General features: G+C 52.7%; 1 protein-coding gene across 12 annotated transcripts in view; it reads left to right on the top strand.

The window, feature by feature from the left end:
* FCSK (fucose kinase) overlaps positions 1–25,753 on the top strand; it is a 33,877-nt gene that overhangs the window by 5,292 nt on the left and 2,832 nt on the right. Inside the window, exons 1-25 of one of the 12 annotated variants that reach the window (XM_070462848.1) lie at positions 10,482–10,663; positions 10,783–10,867; positions 11,959–12,857; positions 13,820–13,924; positions 14,280–14,431; positions 15,089–15,139; positions 16,064–16,189; positions 16,447–16,519; positions 16,941–17,038; positions 17,377–17,457; positions 17,984–18,103; positions 18,278–18,449; positions 18,862–18,974; positions 19,609–19,710; positions 19,796–19,966; positions 20,220–20,284; positions 20,659–21,029; positions 21,590–21,800; positions 21,940–22,106; positions 22,201–22,422; positions 22,689–22,832; positions 22,969–23,088; positions 24,591–24,778; positions 24,872–24,971; positions 25,451–25,674. In XM_070462848.1, coding sequence (XP_070318949.1) covers positions 12,827–12,857; positions 13,820–13,924; positions 14,280–14,431; positions 15,089–15,139; positions 16,064–16,189; positions 16,447–16,519; positions 16,941–17,038; positions 17,377–17,457; positions 17,984–18,103; positions 18,278–18,449; positions 18,862–18,974; positions 19,609–19,710; positions 19,796–19,966; positions 20,220–20,284; positions 20,659–21,029; positions 21,590–21,800; positions 21,940–22,106; positions 22,201–22,422; positions 22,689–22,832; positions 22,969–23,088; positions 24,591–24,778; positions 24,872–24,971; positions 25,451–25,674 — 3,207 coding nt within the window. In that variant the 5' untranslated portion in view covers positions 10,482–10,663; positions 10,783–10,867; positions 11,959–12,826. The other 11 variants (XM_070462850.1, XM_070462856.1, XM_070462852.1 and 8 more) reach the window with 11 other exon arrangements.

Genomic DNA, 25,753 nt, shown 5'->3' with positions numbered 1-25,753 from the left:
GGACCCACCACAGGCAATGGATAAATATATCTTTTAAAAAATGCATTTGAAAAAATAATAGGTAAGATTAGTGCCAACGACAAAAAAGATCAATTGTCAAATCTAAGAAAGACATGGAAAGATCTTTTTGAGCCAACCTGAGGACTGTTCTGCCCATCAGAAGTCAAAGCACAATTATATAAGTTCTTGAGAAAAAAGGTTATCCATCAAATGACATATTGACAGTTTACAGACTCCAGATGTGCACGTCGTACAAAGTAAGTGGTGTGTCATCATGACTACTTACAAGATTAAGAATGAAGGTTATCTCCTAAGGAGGTCTGTTTTATGCAAGTACACGATACACTCTAAAGGAGAGAGAGGAGGCCCAAATGGGCAAAGAAACATGAATTTTATTTAATCATGAGTCAGGAAATTTTTGAAAAACTAATTGTATGAAGTAGTAAATGTCCTCTTGGATATTAAACATATTATAAACATACCTTTAGAATAGTGTAATAGATCAATAACATAGACCTGCAAGTCTACAAATAAACTCAAATACTCACAAAAATTGACATATGGTAAAGATACATTTCAAATAAGTGAGAGGAAAGATGAATTTTTCTATAAATGTTGTAGGGACAGTTGGAGAACCATCTGCTCAAATATTGCGTTAACGCTAGATCTAGTAAAAAAAAAATCACCAATGGCTACCAATATGAAAAATGAAGACAGATAATGGACCCCTGATGGAAGTAAAATATGCAGAAAGTAGTGGTGAAAAAATAAATCACCCCAAATCTGACAACTACCAATGTACAGAAAGCACAGGTGTTTGAGAGGAATGTTTATTTGAAACTATGGGGATGCAATCTAAAAAATTCAGTGAAAAACTGTATAGAACAAATGACAATTTCTTCAATGAATATATTGAAAAAAAAATTTAAGACAGAGGAAAATCTGTAAATTAAAACAAGCTACATTAACCAACTGCAATGTACAGACTTTCTTTGACTCCTAATCCCAACAAACTGAAAAAAATTGCATGAGAAGAGGGGAAGTTTGAACACAAACCATTGGATATTGGATAATTATTATTCATTTAAGTGTATTAATGGTATTATGGTTAGTTGTGTGTGTGTGTGTGTGTGCTTAAGAGACTTCATTTAGTGATATATACTGAAAGTTTATTTATGGAATGATGTATGAGGTTTGCTTCAAAATAATTCAGGGTTGGGGTAAAGGTATAGACACAAGGCTGGCTAAATTGGTAATTGTTGAACCTGGGAGACCAGATGGTTGCTTGGAGTTCATTTTAACATTTTTTTTCTACTTTTGCATGCACAGTATTTAGAGTTTACATAATAAAGTGTTTCTTTTTTACTGAAGTATAGTTGATTTACAATGTTGTTAGTTTCAAGTGTATAGCAAAGTGATTCAGTTATGCATACACGTGTGTGCGCTCTGCTCAGTCATGTCCAACTCTTTGTAACCCCATGACTGTAGCCCACCAGGCTCCTCTGTCCATGGAATTTTCTAGGCAAGAATACTGGAGTGGGTTGCCATTTCCTTCTCCAGGGGATCTTTCCAATCCAGGGATTGAACCTGCATCTCTTGTGTCTCCTGCATTGACAGGCAGATTCTTTACCACCTCGCCCCTTCAGTTCAGTTCAGTCGCTCAGTCGTGTCTGACTCTTTGTGACCCCATGGACTGCAGCACACCAGGCCTCCCTGTCCATCACCAACTCCCAGAGTTTACTCAAACTCCATGTCCATTGAGTCGGTGATGCCATCCAGCCATCTCATCCTCTGTCATCCCCTTCTCCTCCTGCCCTCAATCTTTCCCAGCATCAGGGTCTTTTCCAATGAGTCAGTTCTTCACATCAGGTGGCCAAAGTATTGGAGTTTCAGCTTCAGCATCAGTCCTTCCAATGAATATTCAGGACTGATTTCCTTTAGGATGGACTGGTTGGATCTCCTTGCAGTCCAAGGGACTCTCAAGAGTCTTCTCCAATGCCACAGTTCAAAAGCATCAATTCTTCAGTGCTCAGCTTTCTTTATAGTCCAACTCTCACATCCATATGTGACTACTGGAAAAACCATAGCTTTGACTAGATGGACCTTTGTCAGCAAAGTAATGTCTCTGCTTTTTAATATGCTGTCTAGGTTGGTCATAACTTTTCTTCCAAGGAGCAAGCGTCTTTAATTTCATGGCTGCAGTCACCATCCACAGTGATTTTGGAGCCCCCCAAAATAAAGTCTGCCACTGTTTCCACTGTTTCCCCATCTATTTGCCATGAAGTGATGGGACCAGATGCCATGATCTTAGTTTTCTGAATGTTGAGTTTTAAGCCAACTTTTTCACTCTCCTCTTTCACTTTCATCAAGAGGCTTTTTAGTTCCTCTTCACTTTCTGCCATAAGGGTGGTGTCATCTGCATATCTGAGGTTATTGATACTTCTCCTGGCAATCTTGATTCCAGCTTGTGCTTCATCCAGCCCAGCGTTTCTCATGATGTACTCTGTATATAAGTTAAATAAGCAGGGTGACAATATACAGCCTTGATGTACTCCTTTCTCCTATTTGGAAACAGTCTGTTGTTCCATGTCCAGTTCCAACTGTTGCTTCCTGACCTGCATACAGATTTCTCAAGAGGTAGGTCAGGTGGTCTGCTATTCCCATCTCTTTAAGAATTTTCCAGTTTGATGTGATCCACACAGTCAAAGGCTTTGACATCATCAATAAAACAGAAATAGATGTTTTTCTGGAACTCTCTTGCTTTTTCAATGATCCAGTGGATGTTGGCAATTTGATCTCTGGTTCCTCTGCCTTTTCTAAATCCAGCTTGAACATCTGGAAGTTCATGGTTCACGTACTGTTGAAGCCTGGCTTGGAGAATTTTGAGCATTACTTTACTAGAGTGTGAGATGAGTGCAATTGTGCAGTAGTTGGAGCATTCCTTGGCTTTGGGCCAAGCCTTTCTTTGGGATTGGAATGAAGACTGACTTTTTCCAGACCTGTGGCCACTGCTGAGTTTCCAAATTTGCTGACATATTGAGTGCAGCGCTTTCACAGCATCATCTTTTAGGATTTGAAATAGCTCAACTGGAATTCCATCACCTCCACTAGCTTTGTTCGTAGTGATGCTTCCTAAGGCCCACTTGACTTCACATTCCAGGATGTCTGGCTCTAGGTGAGTGATCATACCATCATGATTATCTGGGTCATAAAGATCTTTTTTTGTATAGTTCTTCTGTGTATTCTTGCCACCTCTTCTTAATATCTTCTGCTTCTGTTAGGTCCATAACATTTCTGTCCTTTATTGTGACCATCTTTACATGAAATGGTTGTTCCCTTGGTATCTCTAATTTTCTTGAAGAGATCTCTAGTCTTTCCCATTCTATTGTTTTCCTCTATTTCTTTGCACTGATCACTGAAGAAGGCTTTCTTGTCTCTCCTTGCTATTCTTTGGAACTCTGCATTCAAATGGGAATATCTTTCCTTTACTCCTTTGCTTTTCACTTCTCTTCCTTTCACAGCTATTTGTAAGGCCTCCTCAGACAGCCATTTTGCTTTTTTGCATTTCTTTTTCCTGGGGATGGTCTTGATCCCTTTCTCCTGTACAATGTCACATGGGGGCTTTTTTCAGATTCTTTTCCATTATAGGTTATTACAAGATATTGAGTATAGTTCCCTGTGCTATATAGTAGGTCCTTGTTGTTTATCTATTTTATATATAGTAGTGTATATATGTTGAGGAAGAAACGGCAACCCACTCCAATATTCTTGCCTCTAAAATTCCATAGACAGAGGAGCCTGGCAGGCTACAGTCCATGGGTCATAAAGAGCCCGACACAACTGAGCGCGCATGTGCACACACACACACACACACACACAATGTTAATCCCAAACTTCTAATTCATAATTTATAAAATGTTTTTTTTTTAAGTTCAGTCAGATGTGTACAGCATACCTAGCTAAAAACCAAAACCACAACAAAAACCAAGTCAACAGAAAAGTGGAAGAAAATCTTGCAATTTATATCAGGTATAAAAGGCTAATACAAAGTGCTCTGTAAATCAGTAAAATTTCCAAGGAACAATGGGACATGTAAAAAGAATACAAACAGTACACAGAGGAGGAAACAAACAGCTGTGATGTGAAAACATGAGTAGCTTCACCCTTTTTTAAAAAAATTATGGTAGGGACTTCCCTGATGGTCCAGTGGCTAAGACTTCACCTTCCAATGCAAGGGTTGTATGTTTGATCCCTGCTTGGGAAGCTAAGATCCCACATGCCCACAGCCAAAAAGCCAAAAGGTAAAACAGGAGCAATATTGTAACAAATTCAATAAAGACTTTAAAAATGGTCCACATTAAAAAAAAAATCCTTTAAAAATTGTAGTGAAAAATACATAACATACAATTTACCATCTTAGCCATTTTTAAGTGTACAGTTCAGTGGCATTAAGTACATTCAAGTTGTTGTATGATAAACACTACCATTTATCTTCATAATTTTTTGGTTTTCCCAAACTAAAACTATGTACCCAAGCTATTACTCCCCATATTTTCCTCTCCTCCCAGCCTCTGGCAATCACCATTCTACTTTCTGTCTCTATGAATTTGACTATCAAAGCTTATAAGTATGAAGACAGTATTTGTCCTTTTGTGCCTGGCTTATTTCACTTAGCATAATGTTCTCAGTGTTCATCCATGTTGGGGCATTCGTCCGGATTTCCTTCTTTTTGTAGGCTGAATGATATTCTATTGTATACACTGATATATACCACATTTTATCCATTCATCTGTTGATGGACACTTGGGTTGTTTCCATCTTTTGGCTATTGTGAACAAAGATGCTATGAACACGGGTTTACAAATATCTCTTTGAGTTCCCAGTTTCAATTCCTTTGGATGTATACCAAAAGTGAAATTCCTGGATCATATGATAATTCTGCCTTTAATTTTTTGAGGAAGCCTCATAATGTCTTCCATAGTGGCTGTACCATTTTATATTCCCACCAACAGTATACAAGGATTCCAGTTCCTCCACATCCCAACACTTATTTTCTGAGTTTCACTTGTAATAATAAGAGAAATGCAAATTACAACCACACTGAGATATCATTTTTCACCTATCAGATTGGCAAAGATCAAAAAGCTTGATAGCTATCTTGGGAAGAGTATGGGGAACAAGGATTTTCGTACACTGCCAATGTGGTTGGAAATCCATACGGCCTCTGTGAAGAGCAACTTGGTAACGTCTTCAAATTACACATGCACACACAATTTGACCTGGTAATTTCTAAGGAGGTATCCTATCTGCACATGTTCTTAATTACATATAGAGATGGATATTTGTCAAAGCATTGTAAGAGAAAAGATTAAAGATGATCTAAATGTTGATGATCCAGATTACAGTTTAAATGAATGGAACTGGGGAAGTTTCAATTGATGGTGTCAATTGTTATCGCTCCTGCTCACTTACTCCAGTTATCTCCGACACTTTGCCACCCTATAGGCTCCTCTATCCATTGGACTTTCCCGGCAAGAATATTGTGGTCACAGTGGTTTGCTGTGACCTCCTCCAGGGGATCTTCCCGACCCAGGGAATGAACCCACATCTCCTGCATTGCAGGTGGGTTCTTTACCACTGAGCCACTGGGGAAGCCCTTTTGTTATCATTGAAGTGAAGTGAAGTCGCTCAGTCGTGTCCGACTCTTTGCGACCCCAGGGACTGTAGCCCACCAGGCTCCTCTGTCCATGCGGATTCTCCAGGCAAGAATACTGGAGTGGGTTGCCATTTCCTTCTCCAGGGGATCTTCCCAACCCAGGGATCGAACCCAGGTCTCCTGCATTGCAGGCAGACACTTTACCATCTGAACCAGGCAGGGAAGCCCTTTGTTATCATTACTTCACTAGATAACAGACTTTTGAAGAGGAGAGGACGGGCTTTTGTAGGCCCAAACAGACCTTCCAGAAATATTGATCAGATTAATTATTTCTTAGCCTCTGGCAGAACTAAGTTGGCAAACAGCTCAGCGAGATAAAGTGGTTTATCCGCAGAAGGTCATCCACAGAATGTGTACTAGGTATTATGTGCAAAGCACACTGGTAGGCACTGTGAAAATGACTGAAACTGAAGAATTGAACCCTATCTTCTCGGAGTTTGAGACCTTGTGAAGCACTCTGACAGACCTTAAAAGTATTCAACCAAAAAGTGTACTTTCAATAATATCAATGGAGACCATTGATCTGGTGTAAAAACTAAGGCTCAGCTCAGAGAAACTGTAAATTAACAGTCTCAGGGGTTGAGACTTTAAGCTCTCACTGCCAAGGGTGTGGGTTCAATCCCTGGTTGGGGAGCTAAGATTTCTGCAAGCCGCAGGCATGGCCTGAAAATAGGATTCCTTAACATGTTTGTGAAATGCTTTACAGCTTAGCCTAGAGGTTCCCCATGCAAATAGGAATTGTTTTTCCCTAGCTCTGTCTCTGTCCACTGAGAAGACCTGGGAGCAATGACACCCCATGAGCAACAAGCACACTAAATGTGTTATTTATTTATTTATTTATTTTTAACATTTTCTGGCTGTGTGGCATGTAGGATCTTAGTTCCCCAATCAGGGATCAAACCCATGACCCCTGCAGTGGAAATGCAGAGTCTTAACCACTGGACTGCCAGGGATGTCCCTCAGTGCTTTTTTTTTTTAATTGAGGTGAAATTCACAGAACATAAAATTAACTTGATAAAGCATACAATTCATTGTATTTAGTGCATTCACAATGTCTAGAAACCAGTACCTCTAGTTCCAAAACCTTTTCATCACCTCACAAGAAAACCCTGTACCCATTAAGTGATCACTCCCCATTCTTACCACCCCCAGCCCCTGGCAACTGTTAGCTTGCTTTCTGTCTCTATGGATTTAACTATTTTGAACACCTCATATAAGTGGAATCATAAAATATTTAGTAATTTTTTCCTGAATTCTTTAATTTTGCATATTTTTGATTCATCCATGTTGGAATATGCATTATTCTTTTTATGTCTGAATAGTATGTCATTGTATAAATACATATATATGTATACACACACATTTTGCTTACTCAGTCTATTTATTTTAAAGTTGTGGGAATAAACCCATTTACCTTTATTTAATGGATCTGTACCTCTTCTGAAGCAACACTTGGGAACATCCTATGTTGTTGTTTAGTTGCTAAGTTGTGTCTGACTGTTTGTGACTCCATGGACTATAGCCCACCAAGTTCTCCATGGGACTTCCCAGGCAAGAATACTGGAGTGGGTTGCCATTTCCTACTATATACTACTATTAATATATAATCACATCCTATAGAATATATATACACATATATGTATATATGTACATCCTATAGCAAGTATATAGATACATACACATTCTATAGCAGCACTCTTTGGAAAATACTGCATAAGATATTTGGCAAAGGCAAGTCAGGCTTTGGGGAAGATGGCCACTTAATGATAAAGTACACTTACTAGTTCTCCAGAGAGGGTTACCTATTTGGTTATCCTATCAGGTCTGGATTTTGATTATATAAAACCATACCAGGGACTTCCCTGGCAGTCCAGTGGTTAGGACTCCATGTTTCCACTGCAGGGACCATTCCTGGTCGGGGAACTAACGTCCCATAAGTCACATGGAGTGGCAAGGAAAAAAAGAAGAAAAAATAATCAGCTGTTTCAATTTCTCCTTGAAAGACCAGTAGCAGAGTTTAATATCCTCTTCTCATCTTCATCATCTAACTCCCTTCTCTTCAGCAGTTCCCCTGCAGTAAATGCTTTTGGTTCTACGCTTTCACAGGGATGGACCACCCATTCCCCAGCTGTCATGAGCGCTGGCTGCTAGCTGACCCCTTCTCCAGAGAATTGTTATCAGTCCCTGTGAACTGCTTTGTCTGGAGATGCCCAGGAAATTTCGCTCCTCATCCCTACTTCCCCCTGGCCCACCCATAGCCGATGAACGACTGATGTGGGGTACAAAGTCCAGATCCCTTGTTTCTAAAATAAACCCTGTGGTGCATTTTATGCTCCTGAGATCCCCAGAGGATGAGACTGAGGCTAGACTTAGCTGAACCATCTTTGCTTTGCTTCTTCCCCTGCCTTACTCTGTCTTCCTCACTACCCTAAAAAATCACTCGCAGAAGAATCCCTTTCTCTGGTTCTGCATCTAGGGAACTCAGCCTAAGATATCCCTGGTAGCCCTGACTCCCAGAGGGATTTCCTGCTACCAGCAGCAGCCACTCATCTCATGCAGGGTCCTGCAGATTGCAACTCCTCCAGGAAGCCTTCCAGTTTTGCACCCTCACACTCTGGCAGCATGTTTGATAAGGAAGTGAGATGCCTACTTGGGCTACCCTCATAGCTCAGTTGGTAAAGAATCTGCCTGCGATGCAGGAGAACCCAGCTTGATTTCTGGGTCGGGAAGATCCACTGGAGAAGGGATTGGCTACCCACTCTAGTATTCTTGTACTTCCCTTGTGACTCAGCTGGTAAAGAATCTGCCTGCAATGCGGGAGACCTGGGTTTGATTCCTGGGTTGGGAAGATCCTCTGGAGAAGGGAAAGGCTACCCACTCCAGTATTCTGGCCTGGAGAATTCCATGGACTGTATAGTCCACAGGGTCGCAAAGAGTCAGACACGACTGAGAGACTTTCACTTCACTTCACTTCTGGATGCCTTCTCTGTGCCAGGCACTGTGACAGACCGTTAGGCAAATACTATTGTATTCTTACAGAGGAAGAAACTGAAGCTCAAAGAATTTGAGTGGTTTGCTCACACTGTCAGAAAGTGATGAGAACTGGAAAGGATTTGTCTGCTTTCAAACCCTAGAATCTATCCTATATTGTAACATCAGAATTTTTTTTTTTTAACGGCTCTGTCTACCCCAGATCACGGGGGTGGAGAGCTACACGTTTTTGTGTCTGCTGCTGACAGATAAAGTACTGAGGACATTATCTCATTAAAAAAACCTCTGTGAATATCTTTACTAGTGGCCTTGGAGCCCGACCCAGCGAGCCTGCCCGCCCTAGGATGTGGGGTGAAGCCCTTCCCTTGGCCCCTGAGCTCCTTGGAGCTCACTGTTTTTGTTGAGCCACCCCCAGGGCTGCAGCTGCAGGCACCCCTTCCTTCTCCTCCACTGCAGAGCGGGGACTGCTTTGCTAGGAACAGCTTTCCTGGAGGCCTCCTGGGTTCACAGGAGAAGGAGCAGGTGCTGAAGTGAAGGAAGGAGAAGACCTGGGCCAAAGGAAGAGAGGGGGTGACTAGGGGGAGAAAGAGGGATGGAGAGAGGTTTGAGGAAGGAAGTGGGCAAGTGGGAGCTGAGCAGGGGACTGCTGTTTATTCATTCCATCATTCAACACATTGTTTTAACCACGGATGATGTCCCAGGCATGTTCCAGTGACTGAGGATACAATAGGGAACAAACCACGGATCCAGCTTTAAGGGGGCCATGTGGGAATAACAGCAATAGTCACAACAAGGGTTAGTAATTTTGGAGCGTTTACTATGGAGTCAAGAATTTATCTTATCCTCATAATAATCTCAGGCATTTGATACAATTATTACCCCATTTCACAGATAAAGAGTCCTGATACAGAATAACCATGTGACTGGCCAAGGTTACAAAGAGTTTGAGTGGAATGTAACATTTTCTCTGAAACTCACTGCTTGGGCCTCCCAGGCTCCCTCTTAAGGACAGTAGTTTTGTAAAGTACATTCTAAGAAAAACTCAAGCAGAGCAAATGAAGCTCAAGGTTTCCCTGCCTATGCCCACACGTGGCAGTATCCTCCTCCCTGCGCTCCTTCCAGTCCTGCTCCCGTCCATAGGTACTGTTATATCCACAGACATTTCTGACATGAGTAGCTTCCCATACATAATGTTCTTTAACAAAATGTCTTTTTTTTAAACAAAATGTCTTGAACATCTTTCTCTATTGCATATGTCGATCTAGCCAATTATCTCTGTTGCATAGTATTCCATCGTATGGATGTGCCTAATTTATTTTTCCAGTACCCTAGAGAGAGTGCGCGTGCGTTTCCACTTTTCCGAGATTACAAACAATGCTGCCCATTCATAACTTTTCCAAAAGAGCCACACATCTTCTCGCTAGAGTTGTGACGGACCCCATCACAACTCAGAAGGACCCCATGACGAACCCGTGCAAGCCTGGTTAATTGCCAGTCCGACGGTAGTCGCTTACGCTGGGCCGCCACCTGTGGGTTTTATCTCCGGGTTTGATTTCTGCCTCTGCGGAGGAGAGCGGCGGCCCGCTCCGCCGCACGCTCAGGACTCCCCGACCCCGGGGTTAAACAAATGCACACACCCCAAGCCTGGGACTCGAGCCCCAGGAAACGCGTTCTGTCTTCGAGACGCCCTGGCTCCTCTGGGAGTTGTAGTTTTGCTGCCCCGCGGAGCCGCCGTCTCCCGCCCCAACGCCCCTTCTCAAAGGGACCGCTCACTACCCTTTAGGAAGGCGTTGCTCGGACCAAGTCTGAGGACCCGCGGGGTCGCTTGGAGCCGGGATTCGGAGAGGGGCCGCCTCGGGCTGGGAGAGCGCTGAAACTACACTTCCCAGGACGCGCAGCGAGGCACGCGCCGCCCCGCCTTAGAGAGCTCGCGGCGCGGGGGTCGGGCGCAGGCAGGTACGTGGGTGCGCGCGGACCCGGCGCCGCGCGGGTACCCCCAGCCGTTTCGCGGATCCCTGCCCGCCTCTTGGGCCCTCAGGACGGAGCTGGGCCACTGGCTGCCCTTTTGCTTACAGGGAAGAGTCTCTCGGAACTCTGCCGGCGCCCCCGAGCGCCCGCTTGCCGTGGGGTGGCTGCAGGCCCCTCATCCCGTTGGCCCAGGTCTTTTTACAGGAGCTCTGGGACTTGGGGACGCCCGGGACAGGGACTCCAGGCGGCTGGGCCGCTGGGTGCCGGCGCTGGTGACTTTCCCTCTGAGGTCACTTTTCCTGCCTCATTTTACCCCGTCGGGTCTCGTCATTATCCACTCATCTCAACTCTATTTCCTTTGTGTGATTTGCAGTGTAGTCTTTACTTGCAGTCACCTTCTTTCTGCCTTCCTTTTCCCCCCTTTCTCTGTGAAACTACTTTTTCCCCTTTAAAATGCGAAAGCACTGGCCTACTTCTTTTCAAGAAGCAAATATGAAGAGGCCTTATTTTATTCTGTCCCTGACTCCCCTTCCCTATCCTAATTTTGGGCAGCGTGTGGCTGAGGGCATTAAAAACCTTTTCAACTTGACCTCAGTAGATGAAGTTCTATTGGAAGTGTGCAGATTGTTGGAATAGAGGCCTTACTACCTAAGATCTCTTTACAAATGTTAAGTATGACGGAGGACAAAGACTCCAGGAGAGAGGTCTTGTTTCTGCAGGGTGCATAAGGACATGAATCTTGGAGCTGGACACACCTGACCTGTCTGTACAAGCTGTATATGACCTTCATTATCCCCATTACCTAAATAAGAATCTGAGCGACCCAGGTCCCAGTCATGGGTGCAGTATCAACTAACATTTGTGAACTGGACAGAATACTTCTCTGGCAGTGGTGTTGTGAGGATGAAAAATCAGTTGACTATGGGTCAGAGTGAGTGGCTGAGCTAACTCATAACGGCTGTCATCTTTAATGCCATCCCTGATTCACTGTCACCTTGTATTGGGCACTTTACATATATTTAGTACTTTTGTTCTATTTTCAGTTCTACAGAGTAGGTTTGGTGTAGTGGTTAAGAGAATGGACTTTGGAAAAAAGGTGTCTGGGTTCAGATTTGGCTCTACCACTTGCTAGCTGTGTGAACTTGGGCAAGTCAATCTCTGTGTCTCAGTTTCTTCATCTTTAAGGATCAAGAGAGTACTTCCCAGATACTTAGAGGTTCTTAGAATAATTTTTCGTTTCATGGTGCCGAGAGGAAAATGATGTACTTGCCATATTGGTTCAGGTCCTCAGAAAAGCAGACAACAGGATGAGATGCAAGAGATTTATGCGGGGAGGCAGAAGGGGAGGGACCTGGAGGAAGCCGGGAGAGCTGTCTGTTTGCATTCCAGGTCCACTTCCTGTGACAGAACACCGGAAGGAAGACAGGAGGTATGCCCAGAAGCTCTCTCAGACTGCAGTGCGGTTCTGAGACAGCTTCTGTTGGGTTGAATGGGGAGTTCTGGCACCAAGGAGGCCTCCCAGGGGATCCCTGTCTTGTCTCAGTGGGTCTGTCTTCTTCCAGTCGTTGGTTGATGGGTCGCCGGGCCTCCGTGTGAATGAGATGGGGGGCATCTGTCGTTACGCTTCCTACCACCGGAGGCCAGAGCTGGTTAGGGGGTGCCAAAGGTCACACAGGGAGTTGGTGGCCAGCCTGGAATCCCCAGCCACACCCTTCACTGGGAAGGCCCGATGGGTAACCCGGGGAATGCCTCTGACCTCAGATCCCTGGCCAAGATCTCCTGCTCAGATTTCCCTCTGGATTCCCCTCCTGAGCTGAGCGGGGAGCCGAGCAGTTTCTGTTAGTGGCGGAGGCTTTCCCTGGAAGCTCGTGGGAGTGTGGGTGCTGCTAAGTGGCAGTGTCTGTCAGCCTGATCACGGCTTGTGGCAGCAGAGTCTGACATGGGAAGGAACGGACCGAGATTCAGGTTTCCCGTTGGCTCCGACTGGAATGCGGGTGGGCTGCGGACGGAGGTGTGCTCAGGGCACCTCTGGGGGATCATGCAGCTTGCTCCACCAGCCCTCCCCGTGCTGAGCTTTGGGGGCTGAAAGGAAGAGGCGGGAGGGGCTGCTGCGTGGGACCACCGTGGGCAGCCCACTCCTAAGGACCCACTATGGAGGTCTTCGGGAGGCCGAGCCTCGGAGGTTAGACCATTTTCTTACCTGGCAGGAGAGGAGCGTTGGGGGGATAGGAGTGGGTGAAGTCGTGGCTTTGGCATCACCTTCCCCCTACTGCTCAGAGTGCTCTGGAGGAAGGTGACTGACAGGTAGGGTTGCAGCCCCATCTGGCTTGGAGTCTCTGAGAGGGGAGGTCCCCTCCGAGGGTCCTGTAATGGGTGCTGTGGGCACACTGCCCTTGAACAGACTGGTGAACCCCTCCCAGAGCTTCCCTCTTTGCAGGGAATTGCCCGTACCCTCAGGAGCCTGGAGAGAGAGCCTCCCTCCCCAGCCTTAGCTCAGAGCCAGCGATTGGGTGATGAGGGGCCTGCAGCCCCATGCTTTAAGTGGGGACCCGCCGTCAACGCCACCCCCTCCCCTTACTTCCTCTCTTGAGGAAATCTCAAACTGATAAAGTCAAAGATACACTCATCATGTGACCCAGTAATCCCACACCCCGGTGTCAACCTGGAGAGATGTCTTACGTTCACGTTAAATCTACACGCGAATGTTGATAGCAGTTCTATTCATGATTACCAAAACCTGGAAGCAGCCCAGATAGCCTTCCTTTAGTGGGTGGGTAGAGAAACAGACTGGAATGTCCAGGCGATGGAGCACTGCTTGGCAAAAAAGGAGAAAGAGCTACGGCTATGCTTAGCCAACTCAGATGGCTCTCAGAGGCGTTGTGTTGAGTGAAAGAAGCCAATCTCAAAAGAGTACATTCCAGCTATAGCTTTGGAGAACAGATGGCTGGTTGTCAGAGGTGACGGATGGAGGAGGGTGTGACTGTCAAGGGTTGAGGTATAGGAGTTCTTTCAGATGCAGATGGTGGTAGTGACCACAAGAATCTATATGTGTGTTAAAATTCATAAAACTATTTACAACCAAAAAAATCAATTTTAGGATATGCTAATTTAAAAACATTCACACATCTCTGTATCTCTGCCCAGAAAACCCCTCAACTTTGGCCAGAATGGAGCAGCCAAAGGGCGTTGATTGGACGGTCATCATCCTGACGTGTCAGTACAAGGACAGCGTTGAGGTCTTTCAGAGAGGTAGTTGACCCTCCCTCTGCACACTGCCCCTGATGTAGAACCACTCCCTGTTCCTTGCCACATATCCCTGGAGCCCCAGGAGCCGGGCAGTCCCAGGTTCAAACCCAGATTCTGCTTCTTCCTTGCCATGTGACCTCAGACACATGTCACTTCACTGAGACTTGGTTTTCTCATCTGTGAAATGGGGGTAACTGTCCTTACCTCACTGAGTTGGGAAAAGATCTAATGAGCTACTAGATGAAAAGGTGCTAAGTCAAAGAAGAGAAAATAATGGCGGTTGGGAGGTTTGCTCTAGGTGCTCGGGAATGGGGGGCGAGGTGCTGGGGGACAAGTCCCAGCCGTGTTCTGACCGCAGAGCTGGAAATACGGCAGAAGCGAGAGCAGATCCCTGCCAGGACGCTGCTGCTGGCCGTGGAGGACCCTGAGGTTCACGTGGGCAGTGGAGGAGCCACCCTCAACGCCCTGCTGGTGGCCGCTGAGCACCTGAGTGCCCGCGCCGGCTTCACTGTGAGTGGTCCTGACGTACCCTCCTTGGCACAGCAGGGAGGGGGCTTCAAGCGGAGCCTTTCCCTGGTCCCCTCTCCTCATGCCTTACTGCCCTGCCCCATTCAGGGCCAGCATCGTGCTCGTGTCTGTAGATTGGGCAGACTCACCCAGGTGAGGGCAGAATGCAGGGCCAGCCTTTCGTAGTGGTTCAGAGCCAGTGTCAGAGTTAGGCTTTCTGGTTGCTCTTGAAAAAGCTCATCTTGCCACCCTGGGCTGTCCTTCCCACGTGGTAGTGGTTTGCTGGAACTGGGCTGCAGCAGCCCACACCCCCCCACACACCCAGTCACTTCACTCGTCACGCTGCCTGCGTGGCGCCCTGGCACAGGGAGTGAGCGTGGCTGTAGACGTGAGTGCAGCCTGGCAATGGGCGTGGCACCAGCGAGTCAGGGACCACTGCGTGGCTGCGAGCTTCCCTACAAACGGGGCAGGGGGTAGCCCACCAGAGGGCCGCTTCGTCCCCTCATCTGTCACGTGCCTGCCTCTGGCCATTGGTCTTACCTGTTATTCCTTTGCTACTTGTGTGGGCTGGTGCTGGGGTTTCTCCCTGGAGGGGAGGCTGCCATCCTTGGCTGCCATTTGTCTAGACCTCTGTCAACAGGGCTCTCCCACTTCTGATAGGTGGTCACGTCGGATGTTCTGCACTCGGCCTGGATCCTCATCCTGCACACGGTTAGAATGCCCGGCAGGGCCCACGCAGAAGGATGGAGCCGCTGATTCTTGGGGTTGGACAGGACTTTAGAGGGCTTCTACCTCTGCGTGCAAGGTGTCCCTTGTGCTCATTCAGAACTGTCAGAATCAGAATTGATCCAGGTGTTCAAAATAGGGAACTGGATAAATAAAAACAGCATATCCTGGAGGAATATTAGACAGTGAGTAAAAGGTCCATTTAACTCTTTGCACTCACCTGTGCATTGACTGACTCTGTGACCTGGGGCAATGGTCACGTGATCACTTTTAGGCCTGTTAACAATTCCTCCTTCATGTGGATGTGTTGAGATGACCCATTAAATGTTTAAATCGGGGCTGGGCCTGGCTCACTGTGAGTGTCAGTGAGTGTATTTTCATTATTCAGTGAAAAAGGCGAGCCACACAAGTTTGAATAGAATGATCTCAGCTTTTTTAATGGAAAGTTTGGTTGAGATCATTATAGATGCACATGTAAGAAACAGTCCAGAGAGAAACCTCTGTAAACATTGCCCATATCCCTGCAATATTTTCCAGAACTATAGTATAATCACAGCCAGGATATTGACATTGACTTATTTCTCCAGTTTGACTTACACTCCTGTGTATGTGTGTGTGTGTGTGTGTAAAGTTCTATTTTCTCCACCTTTTAAATTTTTGTAAAAAAATAGTCTGCTGTGAGATATATGAAAGGATATACCTCACAAATGAGGGCAATGGTTATTATTCCCGAGGGATTGTTTTTCCTTTGTGTATCTGCATTTTCTAATTTTTTTTACCATAATCGTTTCATTTCAAAAATTATATGAAAAAATTATTGAGAAAAACCCTGGTCAAAGTGCTGTAGCTGGGTGGCTTTCCGCTCCGGCCCTCTGCCCCAGGCTCCTCTGCCTGTCCCCACTCCCCCAGGGTCGAGACTTTGCCTTCGACGACTGTGGCCGGGCCTTCACCTGCCTCCCTGTGGAGAACCCCCAGGCCCCTGTGGAGGCTGTGGTCTGCAACCTGGACTGCCTGCTGGACACCATGAGCCATCGGGTGAGGCCAGGCCCTTGTCCTGTTCCCCGCTGTGCCCCAGCCACGGTCTTTGCTGGCTGAGACAGGGGATGCCAGAACATGGCTCTGGGTGCCCGCGTTGAGCGGGTGCTTCAGGGGGACAGTGTGCCGCCCTGGGGGAGGCGTGGCCCCAGAAGTAGGTGGGAGGGTGGCATGGGCACCGCGGGTCTGGGGGCCCCGGCCCCTTAGCAGCCCAGTCCCACGGAGCAGGCGGAGGCTGCAACTCTCTGTCCCCGCAGCTGGGCCCAGGCTCACCGCCGGGCGTGTGGGTGTGCAGCACGGACATGCTGCTGTCGGTGCCTCCGAGCCCAGGTGAGCCTGCGGAGGTCTGCGGTGGCCTTCCCTGCCCGCCAGCGCCCGCTCTGCCTCTCCTCTCCCACCTGCCATCTCGGCCTGGCCTGCTGCCCCTGAGAAAGGGCGCTCTGAGGTTTTCGGGATGGAGCCTAGAGCAGGAGGCAGGCCTCCCCCGCCGCGCCTCCCTCTGCTGTCCGTGGGATGGAGGCACCCAGTCCTGTCCCTTTGGCCTCCAAGGGCTCCGGGGACGAGCTTTGGGGGGTGAGGTGCTATCATCCTCCCAGGGGAACGTCCATGTTGGAAACCACGGAAATGCCCTTTCTCTAGAGGTGCCTGCACGCCCCTGCCCTGAGAGCGTGCTCCTCCTGGCAGGGCCCCCCACCCCGCCCTTGCCTTGGCTTGGGGTCCCTGGAGAGCCTCCTGCCTCTCCCACCCGCAGGCATCAGCTGGGACGGCTTCCGGGGAGCCCGAGGGATTGCCCTTCCAGGGAGCACAGCCTACGCCCGGAGCCACGGCGTCTACCTGACTGACCCCCAGGTAGGGCCCCGGGAAGTGGTCTGTGCAGCCTGGTCCTGGCTCCTAGCCAGCCTGGGTTTGAGGTTTTCCCCACGGCAGCAGCTCCTGTGCTCACTTAGTCTTTGCCAAACATGAGTTGCCCCTGACCCTGTGCCGGGCTCCGTACCTGCACTTGGGGCCGTGGAGACAGTCAAAGCCGTGGAGACTGTCTGCCGTGGGGCCGGGGCAGGTCTCGGGCACGGGTGCCCCAGGGGTGTCCCAGCCCCATCAGACTTGTGTCCGAGGTTTTCATCTGGAGAACGCCCTCCTTCTCAGTCTCTTTGCCTCCGCCCCTAACTCTGTTTCCTCCTCCCGCCTAGGGCTTCGTTCTGGACATTTACTACCAAGGCACTGAGGCAGAGATACAACGATGCGCCAGGCCTGATGGGCGGGTGCCGCTGGTACGGCTGCCAGCCCCCAGGGTGGGGAGCTTGGAGACTTATGGGATGGGAGAGGGAGGGCTTGCCTTCGTGTCCAGGGCAGAGCACCCCACCTTCCAGGGAAGGCTAGAACCGGAATCTGAGGCAGATCTGGAACAGGTATTCAGGGGGGCAGGTGGCGCCAAAACCTAGGGACAGGGTTAGCCTTGGCATTCAGAGTCTTGTCCCGAATGAGAAAGGCCAGAACCAGGCTCAAGGGATATTTCTAGAAGGGAGGACAGAGATGTAAGTGGTGGGTAAGAGTCTGGGACTAGACTGTAGGGAAGATGGAGGAGCCCTGAAAATTGAGGGGTACCCAGAAGGCCCTGTTGCGGGGCCCTTGGTGGGGAGCTGCCTCCAGTCAGCCTGGAGTCCCAGCGCTGCAGTGGCCCAGAAGATGAAGACCCTGTCCCGTGTGGCCTGGGGACCCATCTGCCCCCGCCCTCCCCAGCTCGGGCACACGCCTGACCCCGGGGTCTCTTTCGTGACCCTGTGGGGGTCCCTGCAGGTGTCCGGGGTTGTCTTCTTCTCTGTGGAAACTGCTGAGCGCCTCCTGGCCACCCACGTGAGCCCGCCTCTAGATGCCTGCACCTACATGGGCTTGGACTCGGGAGCCCGGCCTGGTCAGGTGCCTGGGACTGGGGACCGGGAGGCCTTGGCCTGGGCGAGAGGCCCTGACACTGCTGGTCTGGCTGCGGGGCCGGGCCAGTCTGTTCCTTTCTGTGTGTCGGTGACTCTGGGGAGGGAATGGGCCCTGCTCAGCCAGGGAGCCCACTGACAGAAGCGCCCACCCCTGTCCCAGCTGTCTCTATTTTTTGACATCCTGCTCTGCATGGCCTGGAACGTGCAAAGGGAGGACTTCCTGGTGGGGCGGCCCCCGGAGATGGGGCAAGGTGACGGAGACGTCGCGGGCTATCTGCACGGCGCCCGAGCTGAGCTGTGGAGGCAGCTCCGCGGTCAGCCGCTCACAGTGGGTGGGTCCTGCCTCTTCGCGCTCTGGGTGGGGAAGCCATGGGAGTGGGGACACCCAGGGGAGGCTCCTCCCTCACCCTCTGGCCCCTGGGCCCCTAGGCCAGGCCAGCCTCGTGAGCGCCTGCGCGGGACATCTACCTTCTCCCGGTTCCGAGTCCCCTGCTGACATACTGCTTCCCTTCTTCCTTCGTCTCATTCCTGGGCTCCCGTCCTGGTCTTGCTGCTTTGTAGCTGGGTGACTTTGGGCAGGTTGCTGAGCCTCTCTGGATCTTAGCTTCCCCATCAGCACAGTGGGCTCGTTTTCATGCCTGCCCTCCCAGGCCCTGATGAAGCTGTGTTTTCTGGTGGGAGGCCCAGCCTGGCGTCAGAGCTGCAGGAGGCGGGACGTTGAGGTCAGTACTTGTGTCTCTACAGCGTATGTCCCTGATGGCAGCTACAGCTATATGACCAACTCAGCCAGTGAGTTTCTGCACAGTCTCACATCCCCGGGGGCTCCGGGGGCCCAGGTCGTACACTCCCAGGTGGAGGTAAGACCTGCCTGGAGGTGAGGCCCGCAGAGGTGCCTACAGGGTGGTTGGAGATGGTGGCCATGGGGGGCTGCAGGGAGGGGTGGGAACAGCTCATGCTTGGGACAGACTACGAGCATAGGTGTTATTACCCCATTTCACACTGGAGTCACTGGAGGCTCAGAGAGGTTAAGTAACTTGCTTAAGGCCACAGAGCCAGTAAGTAGCCAAGTCAGGATTCTACATCCAAGTCTGACTGATTGAGAAGGTAGAGAAGAGTCCCCCCTAACCCTTTCTGAAGGGTCCGCTCAGGGAGTCAGGCAAATTCATGGTGATGGGCAGGTAGAGTGCAGAGGCAACCCTCAGGCCTACAGGGGTTGAACTAGCTGAACAAGTGGGAGTTTTCTGGGGGTCTGTCATCTGGCGGGACCCCCATTTCTGGGTTCAGGTTTGCTCTGGAGGGGAGCGTGCCCCTGGCGGAACAGCAGGAACCAAGTTGGGGTGGGAGTCAGCCTGAGGCTGGGGCCAGGGAGGTGTGGAGGGGGTCCAGCTGGCCAGCAGGCGTGGAGCGGCAGGAGCTCTGGCTGGGGCTGGGCTGTGGAGGAGGACTGGGGCTGCCCCTGCTGGGCCTCACGGCTTTCTCCCGGGTCTGCAGGAGCGGCCACTGCTGGGGGCTGGGAGCGCTGTGGTCAGCTGCCTGCTGGAGGGCCCCGTGCAGCTGGGCCCCGGGAGTGTCCTGCAGCACTGCCACCTGCGGGTGAGGCTGGGCGTGCAGGGGGGAGGCCTGCTCCGGGGTGCGCCTGGGCTCCGCTGAGCACGCAGACCCTGTCCTCTCCCCCCAGGGTCCCATTCACATTGGCACTGGCTGCTTTGTGAGTGGCCTGGATATGGCCCAGTCCCAGGCGCTGCACGGTGTGGAGCTGCGTGACCTCATCCTGCAGGGACACCACGTGCAGCTGCATGGTGCCCCCAGCCGGGCCTTCACCCTCGTGGGCCGCCTGGACAGCTGGGAGGTAGGTGCTCAGTGGTCTCCCCTCACCCCCATTTTTAGGCCTTGGGGGCTCCGGTGTCCCCAGCGCAGCGCCCACTCCCCTGCGGGGCTCTGCGAGCGCTCACCTGGGGGATACAGGCTGTGAGGAGGATGCAGCTGGTAGGGCCGTCTCTCTTCCTGCCCCCTCTGGCCCTGACCCCGGTCCCCTGGCCTTATTGTCCTTAACCCCTTCCTATGGCCCCGTCAGCCCTGACTGCGTCCTTCTCTTCCCCCAGAGACAGGGGACAGGAACGTATCTCAACATGTCTTGGAGTAAATTCTTCCAGAAGACGGGCATCCGGTAGGGTGGATGGCCCCATGGGGCTCCGTGAGCCTTGGCAGCTGGGGTGGCAGCCGCCTGGAGGCTCAGGGCCCACCCCCCTCAATCCCTGGGGCCTGGGGTAGTTTTGAGCAGCCTCATCTGCCCTAGCTTCTTCCCCCTGGGCTACTCCAAATTCCTGACCGTGTCCAGGCTTTGGGGTTTTCTTCAGCGGCCTGGGAAAGGAGGCAGGGCAGCTGGGCCTCCCTCCCTGAATCACTTGCTTGTGTGGTCTCTGGAGGAGTTCATCCTGTTCCCAGGAAGGAGCCAGGCCCCCGCTGACAGGTGGTCGGGGCTGGGGGACCAGGCAGGAGACCCTGCTCCCCTCCTGCTGATGCGGCTTCTCTCCACTTCAGGGACTGGGACCTGTGGGACCCGGACGTGCACCCCACTGAGCGCTGCCTCCTCAGTGCCCGTCTCTTCCCCGTGCTCCACCCCTCAAGGGCCCTGGGCCCCTGGGACCTGCTGTGGATGCTGGACCCCCAGGAGGATGGGGGCCGGGCCCTGCGGGCTTGGCGGGCTTGCTGGCGTCTATCCTGGGAGCAGCTGCAGCCGTGCCTGGATCGGGGTGCCACGCTGGCCGCCCGCCGGGACCTGTTCTTCCGCCAGGCCCTGCACAAGGCGCGGCACGTGCTGGAGGCCCGGCAGGACCTCAGCCTGCGCCCACTGACCCGGGCTGCCGTCCACGAGGGCTGTGCTGAGAGCCTGCTGGCCACGCTGGACCAGGGTGAGTGTGCTGGGCACCCAGCTGGGAAACCAGACCCCGCATCACCTGCCCTATCTGCCCTCTAGGTCATCAACCTCGGGCATTAGGGAGACATGAGACTCTAAAGCAGGGGGGAGACACAAGTGGAGTTTACAGTCTGGGTGCTAGGAAGTTCCATCCGAGTCAGTGAGGGGTTTGGGGAGAGGCGGGGCCCTGGGGCTGAGCCTCTGGGATCCTTGAGCATTGGCAGAGCATGCATTCTGTGCCGGATGGGGTGAAGCGCTCCAGCGGGGGGCTCAGGCAGCGCCTTGTTCCCTGTTGATGCTGTTCACTTAGCCACCCAGGGGACTGAGGATGAACCCAGGTGGTTTGCCTCCTGAGGCTGAGCTCTTACTCACTAAGAGCGTCCTGGGCTGGGACTTGCCAGGATGAGAACTTTGCCAGGCGGAGAAGTGGGGAGCACTCTCAGGCCAGGATACATGTGGGGCCACAGTGCAGAGGTGTGAGGAGTCTGGGGTGTTTGAGGGCAGAGGGCCTTGGGGGCGGGCTCCTCCGCAGCCGCCCGCCTCCTGGTCCATCAGTGGCAGCTGGTGCGGAAGACCCCGGCGTGGCCGCCCGGGCCCTGGCCTGCGTGGCGGATGTCCTGGGCTGCATGGCAGAGGGCCGAGGCGGCTTGCGCAGTGGGCCGGCCGCCAACCCCGAGTGGGTGCGGCCCTTCTCCTTCCTGGAGCGTGGAGACCTGGCGCGGGGTGTGGAGGCGCTCACCCAGGAGCGGGCCAGGTGGCTGAGCAGGTAGGCTGAGGACTCCCCTGCTGGCCTTGGAGGTGGGAGCTCAGAGGGGCGGGGTGGCCCCAGGCGGCCAGGGCAGTGGGGACCCAGGGTGACCAATGGCCGCCAGCCTGGGCCCCACGCCCCTCCCTCCCTCCTGCAGGCCAGCCTTGCTGGTGCGGGCTGCCCGCCACTACGAGGGGGCCGGGCAGCTGCTGATCCGCCGGGCCGTGATGTCCGCCCAGCGCTTCGTCTGCTCCATACCGGCGGAGCTGCCGGCGCCTGGGCAGTGGGTGGTGGCTGAGTGCCCGGCACGGGTGGACTTCTCAGGTGAGCCCGTGGAGGAGGGTGGGGTGGGGATCGGCACCCCAGAGCTGAGCTGGCAGCCCCCAGAGACCAGCTGCGTCTCGTTCCGTCGCCACAGGGGGCTGGAGTGACACGCCGCCCCTGGCGTACGAGCTCGGTGGGGCCGTGTTGGGCTTGGCTGTGCGAGTGGACGGCCGCCGGCCCATCGGGGCCAGGGCTCGCCGCATCCCGGAGCCCGAGCTGCGGCTGGCGGTGGGGCCCCGGCAGGACCAGACAGCCGTGAAGATCGTGTGCTGCAGCCTGGACGACATGCGGGGCTACTGCCAGCCCCAGGCCCCAGGTCAGCGCAGCGGGGCGTGGGGGCGGAGCCCCAGAGCCCGCGGGCCACAGGGGCGGGCCTGAGGGGCGCCCTGCCGTCACCCCCCAGCCCACACGGGTGCAGGAGGGAGAGCAGCCCGCTGGTGCCCCAGGGCCCGCAGGGCCTGTCGTGACTGGGGAGGGGGTGTGCACTGCTGCTGGGCTGAGCCCCTGGCCGCGCGGAGACGGGGTGGGGTCTGTTTCCGCCCTGGAGACCAGACGCCCCGCTGGGGGCTGCTCGCTCCGCAGGGGCGCTGCTGAAGGCGGCCTTCATCTGCGCGGGCGTCGTCAGTGTCTCCTCCGAGCTCTCGCTGAGGGAGCAGCTGCTGCGTGCCTTCGGGGGCGGCTTCGAGCTGCACGCCTGGTCTGAGCTGCCCCACGGCTCTGGCCTTGGTGAGTGGGTCCGCGCCTGCTGCCCACCGGCCCGCTCGCCCCTTCAGCCTCGCTCTGGCCCTCTCGCTGGGCCCTGCCCCGTGGATCGGGATGGACTGGCGGAGCGGCTTCATGTCGGCCCTCTCCGGCCCTGCAGGCACCAGCAGTATCCTGGCGGGGGCCGCCCTGGCCGCGGTGCAGCGGGCCGCAGGCCGCGCGGTGGGCGCGGAGGCCCTGGTCCACGCAGTCCTGCACCTGGAGCAGGTGCTCACCACAGGTAGGGGGGTGCCCCTGGGCAGAACGGGGCTCATCAGCAACAGGGGCTCCCCTGGACCTGCAGAGTGCCCACAGTGTGCTGGGCCGCAGTGATTAAGAGCTGCCTTCTTATCCCTCTGACACCCTATCTGGTAGATTTCAAAATGAAATATTTCTACCTCAAAGGACTTGATGTAGAAACATATTGTTAAGAGTCCGCGTGGCATCTTTCCTGTTAGGTATTCCTTCCGTCTGTGTTTCTAAGGGCTGTCCCTCAGGATGGGACTGGGTCTGGAGTAGGGGACAGGCCCCTCAGCCTGCTTTTCAGCACCTTGTCCCTCCCCTGGCTGGGACCCCCGCCACCTGAGGGGTGCGGCGCAGGGCCGTGGTCATACAGAATGTCTAGCACCAGGCTTCTCACCGCGGTGGCCCCTTGGCATCCACACGTAGAGAGCAGCGAGGCCTGTCTGGCTCCAGGGTGCTCCGCTCACCTCAGGGTGCCAAGCCTCCCCTCCAGCACAGCCCTGGGAAGGAAGCTGCCACAGAGACATAGAGATGCCTGCTGACGGTCTCTTCCCTGGCCGCCAAGTAGCCCAGCTCCTCCTCTCACTGTCTTGACTCACATCCTGTAATAGGTGGTCGTTAGCACTAAGGCCCGATGGGGAAGCCTTTTAGTTTTCTTTTGAAGTGTACCATTCATATCCTTCATTTGGTTAAATGACAGCTGTTTATTAGATACCCACTCTGTATTGGGCCCTGGGGATAGAATGAACGGTAACAGGGTCCTTGCCATCAGAAGTCATATGGGCTGTTGGGAGACAAACATTAATCAATAACCACTCAAATGAACGTATAGTTACGAGCTATGCCAGGTGCTCTGGAGGGGAGGGGTGCCATCAAGGAGTTCTCAGTGTTCCAGGCCGTGACACTGACCACGTTTGGTGGGAGCATTCCAGATGCCTCCTGCCATTTACGTTTCATACTCGAAACCCTTGCAGGCCCTTCTCCAAATATCAAAGACCTATCCCAGAATCACCTCAGGTTTTGACATTTTTATGTAGCTGCCAGAAGAAAAGAGATCCATACCTTTCATTACTGAAGCAGAATGTGAACAAGCTATTTTATATAAAGTTTGATAAAAGGCGCTTAATTCCACCATCAACACCCTTTATCAGGCAAGCCAGGGTGCAGGGACTGTTAGGCTGTACGGAGAGTCCTGTGTCATCCTGCCCTCGGGGGAAGGTTGGGGTAAGGTCTTAATCCTTGGATGTGGTTTACCCCAGTTCCAAGAATACATTAGGTCTGCAGCAAACCTCAGGCCTTGGGTTACGTTCTAAGCTTGGGCTCTGGAACGAAGCCCCTTCCCCTGGGCTTGTCTTGCTCCCAGGGCTGGGGCAGAAGCTGTACAACTCAGCTGACTCAGTGTTGGTGGGGGAAGCTGTCTTCCCAAGGCCAGCAGCCTGGCCCGGGAGAGGGAAGCCTGGCCGGGGGGCCCCAGCGGTGACAGGGTTGGGGCTCTCGTAGGAGGTGGCTGGCAGGACCAGGTGGGTGGCCTCCTGCCCGGCATCAAGGTGGGGCGCTCCCGGGCCCAGCTGCCACTGAAGGTGGAAGTGGAGGAGGTCTCTGTGCCTGAGGGCTTTGTCCAGAAGCTCAATGACCACCTGCTCCTGGTGTACACTGGGAAGACCCGCTTGGCCCGGAACCTGCTTCAGGTCAGCCCTGGCTCCAGGAGGGAGGAGGCGGACTGCTCAGCGGGGCTTGGCAGCTCCTCTGCCTCCTCCTCACGGCTCCTGCCCTCCCTGCAGGATGTGCTGAGGAGCTGGTATGCCCGGCTGCCCGCTGTTGTGCAGAACGCCCGCTGCCTGGTGCAGCAGACTGAGGAGTGTGCGGAAGCCTTCCACCAAGGTGAGGCGCTTACCCCCTGGAGCTCAGGACCCCGGAGTGAGTGCCTGCTGCGACTTGTGGGCCCGAGGCCAGGGGGCTCTGCAGGGCTTGGCACCGCCCTCGGTATGAGGCCCCTGGGGACAGAGGCCTACAGTCTGTCCCCTGCAGGATCCAACCCTTAGGTGCGAGTCGTGTCTCAGAACAGTACTTGCATCCTGGGGAAGGCCTCCAGCCCAGTTACCGGAAAGCGGATGGGGGGAGAGGCTTGGGTTCACAGCTGGGTTCCAGGGAGTCAGAGCTGATCAGGGCCACACAGCTCAATGATCACTGTGCTGGGTACCATGCCAGCTGCTCTGTGCTCAAACCACCCCAAGAGGGGTTTTGCAGCTCCTGTTTCCAGCCAGTACTGGACTGAGGTTCTGACCCAAGACGCCGGTTAAGCAGTGCCTCTTGGCACCTCATCCAGCCTACAGATGGCCCCCGCTCTGTCCCCTCCCCAGGGAGTCTGCCTCTGCTGGGCCAGTGCCTGACGTCATACTGGGAGCAGAAGAAGCTCATGGCTCCAGGTTGTGAGCCCCTGGCAGTGCGGCGTATGATGGATGTCCTGGCCCCCCACGTGCACGGCCAGAGCCTGGCAGGAGCAGGTGGTGGGGGCTTTCTCTGTCTACTGACCAAGGAGCCGCGGCAGAAGGAGGCTCTGGAGGCCAAGCTGGCCAAGACAGAGGTACCGGGTGGTTGGGGTACACTAACTGATGGGGACAGGAGCCCTCCCTGTGGCCCACCAGTTAACCAGGGCTACAGCT

The sequence above is a fragment of the Odocoileus virginianus genome, unplaced genomic scaffold (assembly GCF_023699985.2).
Source record: "Odocoileus virginianus isolate 20LAN1187 ecotype Illinois unplaced genomic scaffold, Ovbor_1.2 Unplaced_Scaffold_15, whole genome shotgun sequence".
NCBI lineage: Eukaryota > Metazoa > Chordata > Mammalia > Artiodactyla > Cervidae > Odocoileus > Odocoileus virginianus.
The sequence above is the reverse complement of the archived record's forward strand: the minus strand, read 5'-3'. Positions and strand labels throughout refer to the sequence as shown.